General features: G+C 42.0%; 1 protein-coding gene across 2 annotated transcripts in view; it reads left to right on the plus strand.

The window, feature by feature from the left end:
• myo10 (myosin X) overlaps positions 1 to 17,302 on the plus strand; it is a 133,441-nt gene that overhangs the window by 19,921 nt on the left and 96,218 nt on the right. For both annotated transcript variants that reach the window (XM_056390742.1, XM_056390743.1), the window contains exon 2: positions 16,357 to 16,455. In XM_056390742.1, the coding sequence (XP_056246717.1) occupies positions 16,357 to 16,455 (99 nt within the window). The remainder of the gene's footprint in view (positions 1 to 16,356; positions 16,456 to 17,302) is intronic.

Genomic DNA, 17,302 nt, shown 5'->3' on the forward strand with positions numbered 1-17,302 from the left:
CAAACAGCTGACAAATCTTAAAAAAAAAAAAAAAAATACTGTAGACTGAAATTATCAGGCTTAATTAAACTGTAGGGACGGTTACCAACAGTTGAGAAAATTATATTTATTTCAAGATGGGACCTCATACTGTAAACCCGAGGACTTCATGGGACCTTTCAAGTCCTAAAAACTTGTTTAAGACAGTGTCAGAACAGTAAACCAGGCCCAACACACAGCAAATATATTTAACATGTAGACAAATCAGTATCCCGTCCATAAGCATGTGTGTTTATAGCCATGTAGCTTCTCACCACTGTGACAACACTCCTCTGTGGCATCGCTCTCTGTCTCATTTCCAGTGCCGGACCTCGTCCTTGTTCTCTCACAACTCCTGAAACCGTCTGCTTGCGTTTTCCCCCTGCTGGTTTGATTGTCGTCCAACCAAAAGAGGTTCCAAGTCTCTCTCCCGGAGTCAGCTGCAATCTCACATGGATCCACCCTACAGCTGCTCTCCAGATCCACAACAACATGCCTTTTAATTATCCATAAAGCAGCTGAGGAGGATACTGAGTGCTTCATCTCCCCAAACTTGATGTCTCTGAAGTTTTGAGACTTTAGCGTGGGAAAGCGTTGTCTCTCCATTTGTTAAAGGCTTAAAGGGTTTCAGATAAATATTCTCTTAAACCGATTTACTATCTCTTGAAAAGTACCATCCTTTTCAGTCAGTATCACTTTTTTTCACCTGGTGGATACCTCTCTTTGTGCTGGTTGCCTCCTGATCACCTGATAACTGACAACAGGAGGACGATGGGCCGATGAGCAGCTGCTTCCTGTGGAGTCTCCAGTCAACACCTCTGCTCCCTCCCACTCTCTGACACCAGAGTGCGCTGAGTAACGTGACCTCTGACCCCTCCTGACAATTACTTTATTAAAAATTCAAACCTACCAGGTGTTCTGTGTTGTTGACTTAGTTGTGAGCTTGTATTTACATTAATTCTTAAGTGCAGAGTGCCTCATAGTTAATTCTAATTAGGTTACAAGCCTGGTTGAGAGCTTCTCATTTATGTTGTTGTGTAGTATTGTGCTACAGAATAGCATGCATTTCTGTTGGTTTTCATTAATTTTTCCCAGAATCCTTTTTTTTTTATGGTTCTGACTTGTGCCTCATGTGGCCACCAGTCCGCATTAAACTGTAGGTAGGGTGATGTATACTATGAAATCCAAAAACACCAAACAGCAACAGCTTTTGGGCACAAAAGCAATAGACTAAATAAAACAGAAGCCACATAGGCTACAAAGTCAAGATAACCAAAGCAGCTTGGAAATGTTATTTTGAAGTTTTACTATTGCTACATAGCGAATGTTAGCATTCCCATCTTCAAATAAATATAATTTTTTCAACTGTTGGTCAGCATTTCTACAGTTTAATTAAACATGGTAATTTCAGTCTACAGAATTTGTAAGACCATCCAATAAGGATTGGGATTCAAGTTAAAGGAGCTATTTGTAAGTTTTGCTGTTGCTACATAGCTAACATTACCATTATCAGCTGTTTACTTACCAGTCTTAGCAAGAGTTTTAGCAGGTGATAATGCACCCTACTAGAGCTAATTCCTCAGGGCAGACTGGATAGTACAGTGACTCAGTATCGGAAACTGACGAAACAGGCCTAGCCAGGAGCTAGCTGATTAGCATGCTAACTTTTGTAGTAGAAGTGATTGAAATAGAAGCAAAAACAAATTTGATTTCCACTGCTGGAGACAGCTGTTGGCGAGTAAAGGAATGGAGTTTGATGGTGAAGTGGCAACACTTCAGGTAAGTAATCAGCTGTTAATGCTAATGTTGGCTATGTAGCAATAGCAAAAACTTACAAATAGCTCCTTTAAACAAAGATGATGGTTTTATAGAGCTGTACTGTGAAATATAAAAACGCATCAACATTCAGCATTTTTTGGCACAAATTAAAGGTCACATAATAATAAAATTTCATAGACGTTTTGCTCAGATGGCTGCCTTCTGTGTTCAAGTTTAGCAGTTGGCTAATATCTTAGTTGATGCATACTTTTGCAGCATTGATAAGGAGCAGCTTCGGTCATTTCATTAACAATGGGTAGATTTGAATCGTCCCTGGCAACAAGCTGATGCTGTATTATGTTAAAAAGCAGTTGGATCCTTGCTGAGAAGAACTGCTCTGAGGAAACTGTCCCTGCCTGAACTCCTCACTCACACACCACGCAGGAAAAAAAAAATAAAACCACACTCATGCTTTCTAAATGTTGACCATCTCTAAGTTGAGTCTGGGCTCTAAATATATTCCAACCACAGAGCCTGTGAGCTAATGTTGAAGTCATCATCGGTAAAATAAGGCGCAGGAGCACAAAGTAAGCAGAGGGGGGGTGGGAGGGAAGCTTGTTAAAAGTTGATCCTGTGGTCAGAGCAAAGGCTGAATGTTTCTGGATGAGTTTTAGAAAACAGAGTTCCTTTTGTTCATTTTTCATTTTTATATGTTTCTGACTTTGTAGAGGAAACACTTCAGGGATTCAGCTGATGTTCATGAGTGATACTAGACTTTATGAATGAGTACAGTCATTTCTTTAATTGCTACATCAAGATAAAACAGTACCTCTGGAGCCTTTTGGCAGACGGTTTTCGCTGCAGGTTTTTTTTTTTTTGTTCATTGAACTTCACCTCAACTCACCATCTTCCCTTTGTCTCCTGCAGTGTTGCCAGTTTAGAGTAGTTGAATTCATGTTGGTGATCTAAAAAAAATTTCATTAGTTAAATGAAATCCATATGGATTTCATATGGTGGATCTTTCCGTTACCGGTTTAACATCTGTCCCTAATTTCAGGTCTCGTTTCTGGTTTTTGGTTTGACCATTAGCACTGAAACTGTTTGGAGGGAATCTGTGGTAAAGGCAGTAATTGAAGCTGTTAGCTAAACATTTTCAGTGTTTTGAGAGAGACGTTAGGTTTCACTGTAATTCAGTTTTTTGATTTCATGCTTCCTGCCGTAGCGGGTGAGTTTTCTGGCTGTGGGAACCTGCTGCAGCTGAGCAAATGTAGTTCAAGCAAATCAGTTTCAGCAGTTACCTCTCTCAGATCCGGTCTCTGAAGGACTCCAGTTGTATATACTGACTTTTTACAGGACATGTTAACAGACAACCTTACCATACTTAAAATTGTTCCTTCAGTTCAGTCCTGTCCAGTCAGGGTGAGCGGTTTATTCCCACTGTGAGTCAGAGAATAGATGATACATGGTAAATAGTTACTGAATTAGATTTGCTCTATTGGGGATTTCTCAAATTGTCCAAGCTGTAATAAGGATTCTGCTGGGAAACAGAATTCACCTCAAAAACATATGAACCTCAGATCTCATATCAAAACCTTAACATATAAGACAGGGGTTGAGATGGTGGAGCAGCAAATATTGGTGGAATGAGCTTCAATTTTAGACACTACCAAGGCAACTACTCTGCCTGGGGTCCTCTCAAGTGTCAGATCAATCGTTACACTGTAAATCTGCGTTTTAAAGAGTTTAAACAGTCAGCTGCTTTTTTCAACGAACTGTAGTTTCTACAAGGCTAGCCAAGCCTAGCCTATCTGCATCGGCTACCTACCCTCCTTAAAACTTTACAAAATCTGTTGATATTTGACAGTTTTTGTATGTTGATGAAAAGAAAAGTATTTACTGAATAACTGTCTGGTATGTTTAGCATCTTGCAGTCTTTGTTTGTCTTTGTTAGCCACCAGCTGTTGATCAGTGTGATCAACAGAAATCAGTGGCTAGATGAGAATCGCACAAATCCCGCAGGAATTTGCAGGAACGTGCTTCCTAGGGTGCATGTATAAAACAAACAAAATGGGGTCAGATCATTGCTCCATAGAGACGTGGTCAAAACCTTCCCAGAGTAACTTGAGTTGAGCCTCAAAAACCTGTGTTTTCTCTGTCTCATTTCCACTACTGGGCCCTTTCAGGTAGTCATCGCATTTACATACGTGATGTCCTGAAGTCAACCAATTAAGAAGATGAAAACAGCATTTTTTAACACTTAAACCTGAATCATATCATAATTTAAAGAAAAATCAGACACTAAAATCGGCTTTAGCTTCATCAGTGAAGAGAATCTTAGACATAAATACTTGTCCCTGAATTAAATCATGACATTTGGAATGAGTTTTTGTAGAGTTTAGGTTTGTTTTTACAAGGAAAAAAGAATTTTAACATCTGAAAAGAAGCCAATGTGGACCACAATAACTGTGATTTCACCAAAAGGTCAGTTTTGAGGCTGAATACCAGAGGATCATCCATCAGACTTTGTTTGTGTGTAAACAGGAACATGCGTGCAACAGTTCTATAAACACCCCATAAACCCAGCTTCATCCAGAGGCCGTCAGACCCAGCAGTCAGCCCATGAAAAACTCATCAACAACATTATTTAAGTCAGTCTAGTCAGCAGCTCCTCGCTGCGTCCGATTGGCTGCCGTGAAATAGTCCATGTGTGTTTTATGGGCCGCTGCTCTGCATGTTCATGTGATAGCAATTAGTCACCGTTCATCCACAATAGAGCATGTGTGTGCTGGCTAACTGTAGTCGTATTCGTGTGTGTGTGTTTATAGCTGTCTGTCGGCGTGTTTTTGAGTGTGATAAGCACAGTCCTTCTTTCTCGTTGTCATCAGCATCATCATCATCAGTCGCCCCAGAAACGGTCTCCGTAACCAACCAACCACTGACCTCCTTTTCTCCCACAATACAATAAGTCACTGTTCATCCTTATAAAGACTGAAAAGGCTTTAACAGTTTTGTAGGTGTAATGTTTCTCTGGCCTAAATCACATTAAAAAAATGCATCTTTAAACAATGACTCTGGATTTACTGAGAGGAGGTCTGATCCAAAATGGACCTACATCATGTTTTAATAAAGAGGGGAGGAAAAAAAAAATCACCTTTCTCTGGATTGTGAAAAAATGCCGGAATATTGAGAAGGAGACTTCTTTGGGCCGGATGTGGCGGCAGAGCTCCTGCCGCACACATGGTTTCATTTAACCCTGAACAAGCCGACAGCCGTGTTTCACATTCGTTTCTCCATCAGAAAAGCTGGAATTTGGCTTTTCTGGGTCTCACTTACAAGCCGAGTGGGTGTGATTAGGCTGTGATTGGGCTCTGTTGTTCTGCTGCCACATCAAGGAGCTGCAGACGGGAGGGCTAATGCCTTCTGGTGTGTGAAATCTTTCTTTTTTCTTTTTTGCATCCTGTTAGATTTGCCCCCTCTGTGATTTTCTTCTTTGTGTTGTGGAGCATTTGTTTGGAATTTATGGATGGTTTGGTTTTGTCTTTATCTCAGATGAGGCCAACACCAGAAGTTTGCAAGTTTGCAAGTCTCCGTTAAATATTTTATATATCTGGCGTTAATGATGATCGTGTACAGGACTATTTTAAAGGTGTGTGGGAATGCAGCTGCAAAGAAAAAGAAGACCCATTGTTTGTTTAATGATGCTTTCACATATTACAGTGATGATAAACCAGATAACTGTTCTGGGAATTTGGAGCACAGATTGTTTCGAAAACTTTCCACAAAATGACGCAACTTTAGCAAAAAGCAAAAAAATGTTGATAAACTTGTAAATTTAAAGTCTGTGCAAGTTTATTATGTTATAAAATGAATGTAAACCAATGACATAGGTGGGATTGTATCATGATATATTGTGCGATCACTCAACTCAAGGTCCACTTACTAGCTTTCAGTTGTCACATCTCCATGAGATAAGGTCCAAAGCTACAACAAAATCAAGTCAGAAGACCTTGAATTATTTATTTATTTATTTATTATAAATTTCAAAGGTCCAAAGTCGTGAAACGTATAAGCTCATGTTTGATATGTTTGCCATATTGTGATACATATCAATAGCCGGAAAAAGCTAATATCAATATTCAAAAAAAAAAATATCACCTGGATCTTTTTACAACTTTCCCTAAAAACCAAATAAAATTCTGCAATTCCCGCAGTCTACTTAAGACAAATTATATTAAATAGCCTACTTGCAATGCTTGACTCTAAAGTATAAGCAGACTTTTTCCAGACACATACATATAATCTTATCCCCAGTAGTATTTGATATATTTCTGCACACACTGTCTGACTGCAGCACTGCAATGGATTTCTGACAAAACCCTGTAACTCACCACCCTCAGCTCACTCAGATTAGAGTTTGGAAAAACCTTCTCTCCTCTCGGATGAAATGACATGTCATGTATCATGCAGGCTGCAGCAGACGCTCCCTGTTTAGGGTAGAATAATATGCGGCACTGCTCATTGAGCGGGGTGGTTAAGAGGTACGTAATGTGTAATTAAGGGGTATTAAAGTCTGGAAATTCAATAAGGGGAGCTGAAGTGAAGGCAGCAGTTATTATGACAGATGATGTGTGTTCGCTATAGATTGAGCAGCGGTCTTAAGACGTCATAAAGGGTTCCAAGATTCTGCTTCCAAGAAAGTAGACACCAATTTCAATTCAGTTTAACAATATTTTACCTAAACTGACAGAGTTGTCCTCCCTCCTGTGACTCTAGCAAAACTTTAACTGGAAAAAAAAGCAGGCAACATCCGGCTTAAAAATACTTTCCTAACTCAGTTTGAGAATTTAGACTTCTGTCCTAAGTGATTAAGGAGGAGTTTGGTTCCAATTGATAAAAATGAAAGAGATTTTTTTAACGAAAAATTGGTGGAAAAACATTAAAGCAAGTTACACTTTAAAGGAAACCGGGTATCAACAAAATGAGAACGAACTAAACTATTTTAAACACTGAATATGGAAACTAAAGTGATATTTTCAGCCACGCTACAGGCTACATAGTATTAGCAACATTGATCTGCTGAAATTACAAAATAGCTTTAGTACAATCGCATGAATAGCAATGACATTTGGTGCAGGCACTCAAACAAGAACTAGATGTCAATTAGATTGTAAGTGATTCCTCTTTCAAAGCGACCATCTAAAGATGTTCAATGCTACACTTTGCTCATGTTAGCATGTAGGCTAATTATGCTAAGTGTATTCAAAAATAAATTTCCAACATAGTAAATAACACATGCTAAACAGTATGCTAAATTTTAAATGCTACATTGCTACATAGTTAGCATATCAGTATGCTAGCATGGTCATGCTAATGTCATAACTGGGGTGTTATGAGAAATACACCTGCTGGTGTGGCTAAATACTTTTCACATTTAAACTAGCAAACTGGATGTATTCGGTTTTTGGGAAAGAGCTGTGCAAACAATAATGTTCAAATAGTCTCATTAAATTTGGAGTTTAAAGTGAGAAACAGGTGATACTGATGCAGGTGTGTGTTACTTGGCATATCCTGGAAACACAAAGCTAGCAGGTTTATAGCATAAGGGAATATGGCGTAGCAACTGAGCCTATGGACATATCCACTGCGGGCTAACAGACATCCGCCTCCTCAGACACATAACCACACGACGGAGCTTCGACAGCTCCAGAGATGATATGTAGAGAAATGTGATGCTGAACTATAAATCAACACCTACGCCTGAGTATCTACAGCAGGACAGCCATCGAGCCCATGTGTCAGGAGAAACACAGCTGTAGCCCTGTTCATGTGTGCCGGCTCACAGTCCTGCACTATCATTAGCAAATGTGGGCTGCAGTTGTGCACATTCTTTTTAGTGAGTTGGTGTATACTCTTATGTGTGTGTGGTCTAGTTTCAGTTGTGTGTGTGTGTTCGAGTGTGTGAGCAGTCATACTATAATATATAATATGTGATGCTTTGTGAGTTTATGTCATGTTTACGTATGTGCACAGTTGTGTATCGACACAATGTGAATGAGACTTGGTGAAATGTGTTCGTCTGTTTTTCAGATAAATGAGTTCACACTGACGTGTGTGTGTGTGTGTGTGTGTGTCTGTAAGTGTGGTGTGTGTGTTTGTGTACTTCAGTTTAATGATTGTCCTTGTGTGTTTGTTTTGGTGTGTGTGTGTGTTTGTGTATGTATGTGTGTGACCAGTGAGGCTTTCCCAGACCCCTCCAAAAGTCAATATGGCAAAGCTTATCAGTTCCCACAATCCCCTGCTCTCATTTTGTGTGTCCAGTCATTCAAAATCTAAATAACCTTTGCCGCTCAGCTCGTGTTGATTGGTTGTCCGCAGACGCCGTGCGAGCTGATTGGTTCTGTGACACATGCTGGCAAAGCTTCAAGGTCAATTTGCACTTGCAGACTTCCTCCTGGCTGTGTTTCCCAGACAGCAGTATCTCACTAAACACTGGTGTGTGCATTGTTTCCATTGTGTTGTCACTCACCATCACCACAGGGGAGCATGCTAAATACTTTCACTTTTCTTTTTTTTTCATTTCCCTTCAAGACCTGAATTCTTCTGCTCTCCAACAATCAGGTGTAAGATTTGTCTTGCAGCAGCTGAAAAATGTGAGCAGCTAAGTCTCGCCTTCGGCCATAAATTTCCTCAGCAGGGTGAAATGGACATGCTCTGCCTCTGTCCTTAGTTAAGTCAAAGAGGAAATCTTTCAGACAGAGAGGTGGTTTTGAAAGCTACTACCTCTCCACTGCTTTCATTCAGCCTGTGTCTTTTTGCTCCCTACGGGCCGTGTGAGAGCCAGACGTATTCAAAAACACACATCACGACGGTAATCACGTGAAGTGAGACGTTAAAACAGCAGTTCCCAATGTTAATTATTAATCCGTCAGATTCAGCCGTCCTGCGCTTATCTCCCAAAGGCAAAACAAAACAAAGGGCTGATACTGCCTCATGCACCGCACTGCACTGTGAGTATGTGACTCTAACAATGGAGGAACACCAGAACCTCCATGTCTCACACAAAGAGGGAGGGATGAAGGCGTCTGTGTTGGTTCTCTGGTTAGAATAATGCAGACTGGAATGAACCGGCCTCAGTGACAGTAGATGGACATGTGCATTGACTCTCAGAGAGTGAATAATTTGTCTTTGATGGCCGAACGTTTTTGAAATCACATGACGACTCCTGAAGAGGTTTGAAGGACTCGCAGGTCATGAGACAAAGAGAATCACCGAGCGCACCTGCACTCAAGCAGTCAGGATCAAAAAATCCTGTGCATAAGCCATTAAACCTCAGCTCTCAAACATCAGATAAATGGTGTGTGATGTGCTGCCTCTGATCCGTTGACTACTGAAAGCATCGCTTGAAGAATCAGCAGCTTCGGTTTTTCTTTTAACTGTGTTTAATTCAGCCGTCTTTTCTTCTCAGTCTGATGTTTGAGGGAGCCGGTGTGATGAGCATGCGGGGCTTGTGCAAACAAGACGGAGATAATCTGTTCCACTCGGCTGACGAGGGAAACCTGCTGCTCTGCGGGTGGGGGTGAGAGTGGGAGAGAGGGTGGTAGGGTTCTACAAGAGAACGAGATATATCAAGATGTTGGAAGATTTTAAACGAATAACGTGAATTCGCAGCATCAAAGTTGTTGTTTGCAACATTTTACAGCAAATCTTGAGTGAATCTATGAATCTGATCAGACGTTCAATACCAACTTTTGGTTTGTGATATTCGGTGCAGTAGACACATAAGAAATTTGAATCCCAGTCTAACTAATAACAGTAAGTTCAAGGAATTGTTTGTGCAGCAATACTGCTGCATTTCCAGTGAAACATACGCCTCCAGTCAATGTTCAGTTCATACAATCACACGCAGTGTCTAAACACTGTACATTGTACTCTTGAAAACAATCTTTGGGATTGTACAAATGAAGATATTTGAGGAAAATCATAATATTCCATCCTATGGGCGATGTTGCAAAAGTTTGACTGAACTTCTTTCTGGTGCACTGCTTTGAATTGTTTGCAGCTTTTTTGTGACTGGGCTCATTTGATCACATTTGTCAAATAGTTTGTGTATTGTATTACAAGTAAGTTGAGCCTACATCTTTTCAGTTCTGTGTTGTGTTATTGGGTTGTATTTTGTATTGTCTTTCGTGTTCTTTTGTAGGAAGCAATTGCATATTTTGCACCTTAAATCTATTCTTAGCTTGAACCAACAAGTCCTCCAACCTGAAGAACCACAGAGGTCGCCAACCCTCTGATACGACCCATAGAGAGTCTCCTGAAATAGCGCCCCTAAGGCAGCAGGTGTACTGGACCTCGGTCGCCATGGTTACAATAATAAACATGCAGCTAAGCTTATGGAACGGTTATGACTTGGTTAGGTTTAGGAAAAGATTGCGGTTTGGGTTCAAATAAGCACTTCCTTCAGATTAGATGACCTTTGTTGTCATGGTTACAATAATTGAACTCCGGTCTCCTCTGATTTGTTGATGCATTCGTCCACCCCAACCTCCTTAAGGTGGACTTTCTCGTTCTTGACACTGCATCACTTGACTTCTTCCATTGTTCTTGTCAAAACGACTCCGGCCCGATGTCACCCAGCAATAAAGCGTTAACGGTGGTTCATACTAAGCTGCTCCACAGACGACCTATGGGGAAGGACTCGGCTGAACAGATCCGGTGCGACACTGACAGAGGACTGCAGCTGTTGGTGCTCAACTGCTGCAGATAATTTAAAATTCAGCGATGACAACATGGAGTTCAGGTCCTTGGTAGAAAACAACCCGGCTTCTGCTGCATCACTCATGGTCAGATCGTCCAGGGAAAGGCAGAGTGTTAGACGTGATGTAGAGCAGATAGATTGGGTCAGTGTTTATGTCTTCATGACAAGAGCTTCCAACTTTTCCCCCTCACCTACTGGACATTGGACATGTTTTCTCTGTAAACACTTATCAATGCAGCAAATAGCGCCAGTTGCTTGCGAGAGCAGCGACGCATCATCTCTCAGAGAAACATACCAGAAGATGTGTTGAGTCACAGTTTTAGAGCTCGCAACAACAAAAAAAAAAAAAGAAAGAGGCCCTCACAGTGTTTCCCATTGAAGGCTCTGATAGAGAGGATGGCTGTGGTCGAACACAAGACTCTGTTTGTCACACCAGAGGAAGTGGAATCTCTCAAACGAGACAGCTGCTCATTCCCAACCCCAGCGGCGTACCAACGCTCCCAGCTCCACAGATCCTGGTTTTACACCCGGCGTCCCGCAGAGAGAGCATTAGCCACACATGTCGAGGTTACGGAGGGAAAATACACGCAGGAGACGGGTCACCACCTCGGGTTGAAACTCCTGAAGCTCTCGGGGGGGGCGGGGGGATAAAGGCCAGAGAGGAGCATCTCGATGGACCATGTACACACGTGGCTGACATGTCGACCATTGATCTCATACACTGGTCAATGGGCAAAACTCCATTGTATGAGGTTCCTGGTTCAAAATCAACCCAGAGAAGCATTTACCAAATATGAGATGAGTTCTCCAGGTCTTGATTTCACCAAATGATGCAGGAAGCAGCTTATTTTGGAGTTTTATTTATGCAGGGTTTCATTGTTGTTGTTGCCCGACATTTATTCCTGGTAATAATATTTCCTAGAACATGACGTCTGCCCTCAGAAAATGACTGCTGACACAACAGAGGAACAAAAACACCAGGTAACTGTGAAGCCAAGACCTTTCTTCACTAAAGCCAAACATATTTTATGATATAAATGTCATGAAGCGTTAAAGATGAGTCTAGACTTCAAGATAAATCCCTTTGTCATCAAAGAGATGCTTGATTTTAATAACCCAACAGCTTCTTTTTCCCACTTACATAATCCGATCTGTTCCTATCCGTCGTACTCTGACACCTCTGGCTCGGCTCTGTGAGAGAGTTTACTCAGGTTTAACTGGAATGAGGGGCTCAGAGGTCTTACTGGTGCAACAGCTGGGCCTTGATCCACAGCTCCCAGTCCCCAGTCCAGACTATTTAGCGTCTACCCCGCTCATGTGTTGACATTAGCTCAGCTAAGAGGCCCGGCTGCCTTTCATGACAGTAGAGGAATCCATGTTTTTATTTTTCCTGCTCTAGTCCGAAGTTGTTGTCGGTTTTTATGCCGTAGGAGTCCCGTGACGTCTCGGGGACATGAAAGCTGTGAGTCCCGGTGGTTAATGAAGGTCGAGTAGGTGAACCTCAGGGATTCAGTGCATCAGGTCTGCAAGACAGCATCTGAAAGTGGCTTCATGACGGCAGAATCTGGACAATCACACCCTCTTAATGCAGTGATGGTGCAGGTGTGATAAAAGGAAATTTTCTCCACCCTCTTCGCTCAACTATTTATGTCATTTTTTCTGTGTGCAGGACCAAGTGCAACGCCGGCGATGCTTTTGAGGCTGCCTCAGTTTTTCGCTGTCTGAAAAAGTGCTTCTATTGGAAGTGTGGTTTTCATCCATTAGCAGAGATATGTACCTGGGGTCGTCGGAAAGTACAAACGAATCTTTGATGTTCAAGGTTCAGGCAATCAGTGTTGATGAATGAGGGAGAAGAGGTGAAGCAGAGGCTTTTTGGCACAGAGCCCTAGTTTAGAAATGGGCTAGTAGTTCTGTGTGTGTGTGTGTGTGTGTGTGTGTGTGTGTGTGTGTGTGTGTGAAGTGGAGAGGGAGGGGATGGGAGATGAGAGGGAGTGGATTAAGGAGGGAAGGAAAGCACAATAAGATAGTGTGCCACTGTCTGATGCCTCTTTCTCTCCCCTCAGCAGAGGAGGGGCGGGTGGCACACGCTACCCACAAAGAACATGGACGTGTGTGTGTGTGTTTGTATGCATGTGTGTGTACTGGGGTCCGCGGTAGTGAAAGAGCCTTGGAAAGTGTAGGGAGGGAGGGATGGAGGGACACCCCATCTCTTTTTTTCTCCTCCCAAACTTGATGCGGGCGTCGGATTCCTCTGGTGGTGCACGTCAGGCATGTCCATATGGTCTCAGCTGGTAAACAGCACACGCCTTCTCTTTGTGCACGTTACAATGGAACATCTTCCTTTGTTTGGTCCCTTTTTGTAGCATCAAAGAGCCAGACGTCAGCCACTGTCAGCATCAGAGTGAAACAGTTTGTTGTGTGTTTCCATGTCTGGTTTATTTATATCATCTAAAGGTGAAGGCTGGTGTTATTCTATATTTTCTTATTGTCAACTAATCCCATAAAAAGACCAAAACCTACTGTGTGTTTGTCCGTCCTTCAATATCTATTGACTTCCCTCCATCTGTGGCTCTCAGCATTACATTGGTTGTTTAAAAACTGCTCATAAGCGTGTAGTTTCATTTTTAAAAAGTAGTTTTTAACAAACAAACAGGAGGAAATAGAGCATTTATTGGGGACTATTTTCAGCGGCGGATTTGGCGCAGCAGGACAGTGTGTGGGGTTGAGTCAAAATAAACTACACTGTGTGTGTGTGTGTGTGTGTGTGTGTGTTCACGGTAATGAAGCAACATGTCACCGAGTGCAACAGTGTGGTTCACTGATGTGTTTTTAATAGTTTGAGGAAACAATGGAGCTCTATTACACAGAGGAATAATATCAGACTTAGGAGACACACACAATACTTCTTAGTTTGAGACATTAACAGTTGGTTTTGGTCTTTTAATGGGATTTGCTGATAATAAGAAACATACGGAATACCACCAGATTTATCATTTAATCAAGTAACCTCGTTGCAGGAGAGACCTGATTTACAGCAGAGGAAACGAGTTCAGGCACAAACGGAATCAGAAGCAATCTCAGGCATCTTTAAAAAGAAATGTCCAAGGTTATGTGGTAAAATAGCTCCCGATACCATGAGACATTCAAGTTTTAATGTGCTTTGTTCTACTTGTACATTTGTAAGATAGAAAATAGTGGAAGTCAAAGTCAGTATTTACCTGTAATACAGGTAAATGTAATACACAGAGGCACCTTCAGAGACCTTTTTCAGTTTTGTTACTCTGTGTTTACTAAAACTAAACATCATGGAGCATGTATCCATGTGGCCTGAGCAGAAGCTATAGAAATGGCCACTTAGCATTAGCAGCGTTAGCCCTGTAGCTGAAACTGACAAAGAAAGGGCCTTTAAAATGTCAATCTGACAATATTTGAATAAAAGACATCATCATACCGTCCACATGTTTTGACCTTTGCTATATGTCATCCTGTTCTCACCCCCCATGTTTCCTTTCTGTCTCATCCATCTCTCAAAACAAGGCAAACATGCAAAATTCAAATGCAAAAAAGTCATAAGAAAGTGCAGAAATACCTGAAAAATTCACAACAAAAATGAAAACAACAACAATTTGCACAAATTTGCCAAACAAACTCAAGAAAGACGAGTAATTTTTCCACCAGAGTTTATGTGACAGAGTTGGGATCAGGAGAAGAATGTTCCTTGGCGCATCTCTTCATTAATCTCTGAGATCCCAGAACCTTTTTGAATCGTATCTTTTCCCTTTTCAGAGAGGACGGCCGGGGGTTTAGATCAATACACAGCTCCTCTGATCCACTGCTGACTCTGCAGACCCAAGCTTTACCCTGTGTGTGTGTGTGTGTGTGTGTGTGTGTGTGTGTGTGTGTGTGTGTGGTGTGTGTGTGTGTGTGTGTGCCAGTTTTTTTTTTTTTTTCTCCCAGCCAGGTGCCCCTCACCGCCACACTAGACCAGACAACCTTGTCAAAATGAGGGCTTGTGGGTCAAAGGTTGTTCATGTGCCCGGTGCAGAGAGAGAGGGGGGAGGGGCGTTCAGTCAATGCATCTGACAAAAAGTGCAGCGTTTGTTTTTCCCATTAGCATTAGCCAGTCACGCTAATGAGCAGCGGCACATGTGGCTACGCGATTAAGAGGGAATCCACTCCAAGGGCCCCTCGAATCTTTAGCTCGGTCGACGAGGGGGGGCTCTGCCGAGTCTGGTGCTGCCAGTATCACAATCCATGCTTTTAGAAAAAACACTTATCTAAAGGGGTACCCATTATTTTTCTTATTTTTCCTCTATGGTCACATCTAAAGCCAAAAGACTTGCAAACATACAGTTAAGACTTTCTTTCTAAATTCTACAAATTCTCTGCTATCTCCTCACAAACACAGCAGAGTGAGGAAACTCTTCTGATTAAATATCCAGGTGTTAGTCTCGGGGGAGGGGGGAAACTGTAGCAACCAGGAGCAGTAAACTTCAACGGGTATAAAAGTGTTTTCAGTAAAAATCATCAATAAACATGCAGGTTTACTGGCTGCAGGTAGAGACCTCTGAAACCCAACACTGCAGAGTCCTGTCTGCATCCCGGACACCTGAGACCGTCCTGCCGGCCAGAGAAAGGTCAGTGCCTTGGTAAAGCCATGGCAGCACCATATGGAGATTAATATATCTTCTCGTCAGACCTTGTGCCATTAGCAAAGACCTAAATATAGCATTACACGACCTCAAAAGCGAGATTACAAAGTAATGACGTGACATAAATAAATGTCGCTTGATCGCTTGATCACAGCCAAACTGTACAACATCTTTTCTTGGCTAAAACTATCAAATCTGCTAAAAAAACAAAAGATAACAAACAGACGCATGTTATTTTTTCACATTGGAGCCGTGTCACTGTGGAGTTGAGCTCGATACTCAAGTAAAACTGCTTTTGGTAGTTTAATTGAAAACAATGGATTAAATTTGTTTAATATATTTATATTTAATGTTTTATTTGAAGGGTTGATCCAAGTGTCAGATAAATGTAGGGGAGTAAAAAGTACAATATTTCCCTATGAGGCCCAGCCCTGAATGCCAACAGCTTTTGGGGCGACAGCAGTGCACTGTATAGTGTCTTTATGGGAGGTTTAAGGGGGTTTATAGTTGTCAATGTAAAATGAGCAAATATGAGGGCACCTATTTCCCCTTGGTTGGCCCCAAGCATTTGCCTGGTTTTCCTCTCCTGACAGTGCAGCTGTACATTTTTAATGCATCTTTAACGCTGCTTTATACTTCTGCTCAAAGTATATCAAAACTGTGCTTCAGTACAGCACTGCAGTTAATTTCCACCACGAAACATGAGGTAGGCGCTTCACTCCTACGCTGCTGACACATGAAGACCTACTGAAGCTGAACTGTTGATGTTTGGATCTAAAACATTTCAGACCGTTCTGAACTCTTTGGATGCGTTGGTTTATCTGCGGTGCCGTAGGTTGAGCTGAGACTTCCTGATGTTTATTTTCCATCGTTTTTCTCACACATGTCGGGTGATTATGTGAACTGTCCACTGTGCAGCTGTGTTTTCACGATGTGGTAAATCAAGCACATGTTAGTCTCTGCAGAGGCTGAAAACTCTGATGTCACCAAATGAGTAGGGTTACTGCTGTAGTGGTTTGAAGGTCTGAAAACAAATGAAGGTTTTTCTGGGTCACATAAATTTCAGTTAGCATATCTCAGTGTGTATTTAGGACCTCATATTTAACATGTTGAGTGCTGAGTACTCAAGTACTTTAAACTGACTCTGTTCTGTTCTTTCTCTCTCTGCAGGGTGACCGGGTGTGGTTAAGGGAGGATGAACAGTACCTTCCCAGCACCGTGTCCTCTTGCTCTGGAGGTGTCGTTGCCTTTGCCACAGACTACGGCCAGGTGAGAATCACTTCTGCCTGTTTTTATAACTAAAAGGCCCCGTTCAGAGCTCGTTCTGCCTGACGACCGTGCCGTCCCACAGAAACACAAAAAACCAGGGAAACATGACTCCACTCACAGGAGGATCTCCCCGACTTTCCCAAACCTCCTCTGACACCGACAGACTTTTCTTTCCCCTAAACCTACAAGAGAGCAAAGGCTTAAAGAGGTCCTCACATAATTTAGGATCAGCTCGAGATGGGGCAAATCCCCTAATCCCCATATGGTTCTCTATTATCTCTTTGATCCGTGTGTTGTCAAAATAGCAGACACAGAGGAGGTGAAGGACACATGGGACAGAGGTCACCGGGGGATTTCTGTGTGCTTTGGATTGATTATGAAGAATTAACATGAATCAACCCATCAGTTAGATTTTACACAAAACATTTCATTTCCTGTGTGACGCGTTGAACTCCACAGGTTTGAACCAACACAGAGAGAAGTGTGTATCTTCACAAAGTGGGGATCTTTTTGGCTTTTGATACTTTGCTTTGTCTCCAAACACTAAAGGGAAAAGTGACGAGGAAGACTGACAAAGCTGCCAGCATCACGTCATGTCAGCACACACACACACACACACACATATCACATGGTTATATGTGCTATTCACCAACACCAACAGCTGACTGATCTGACCGCTGCTGCAGCAGTTTATGACTCCTTTAACACACTGAAAAGAAAAGACGCTTTAGATGAGAGTCTGTTTAGAGGTGTCGAGCATCGCACCTGAATAAGCAGGGTAAAGGATGAGGACGCGGAGATGAGCACAGTTTTCACACCTGAGAGAATTCACTCTGGTTTTTGCGAA

This window comes from Seriola aureovittata, chromosome 12, assembly GCF_021018895.1.
Source record: "Seriola aureovittata isolate HTS-2021-v1 ecotype China chromosome 12, ASM2101889v1, whole genome shotgun sequence".
Classification (NCBI taxonomy): Eukaryota; Metazoa; Chordata; class Actinopteri; order Carangiformes; family Carangidae; genus Seriola; species Seriola aureovittata.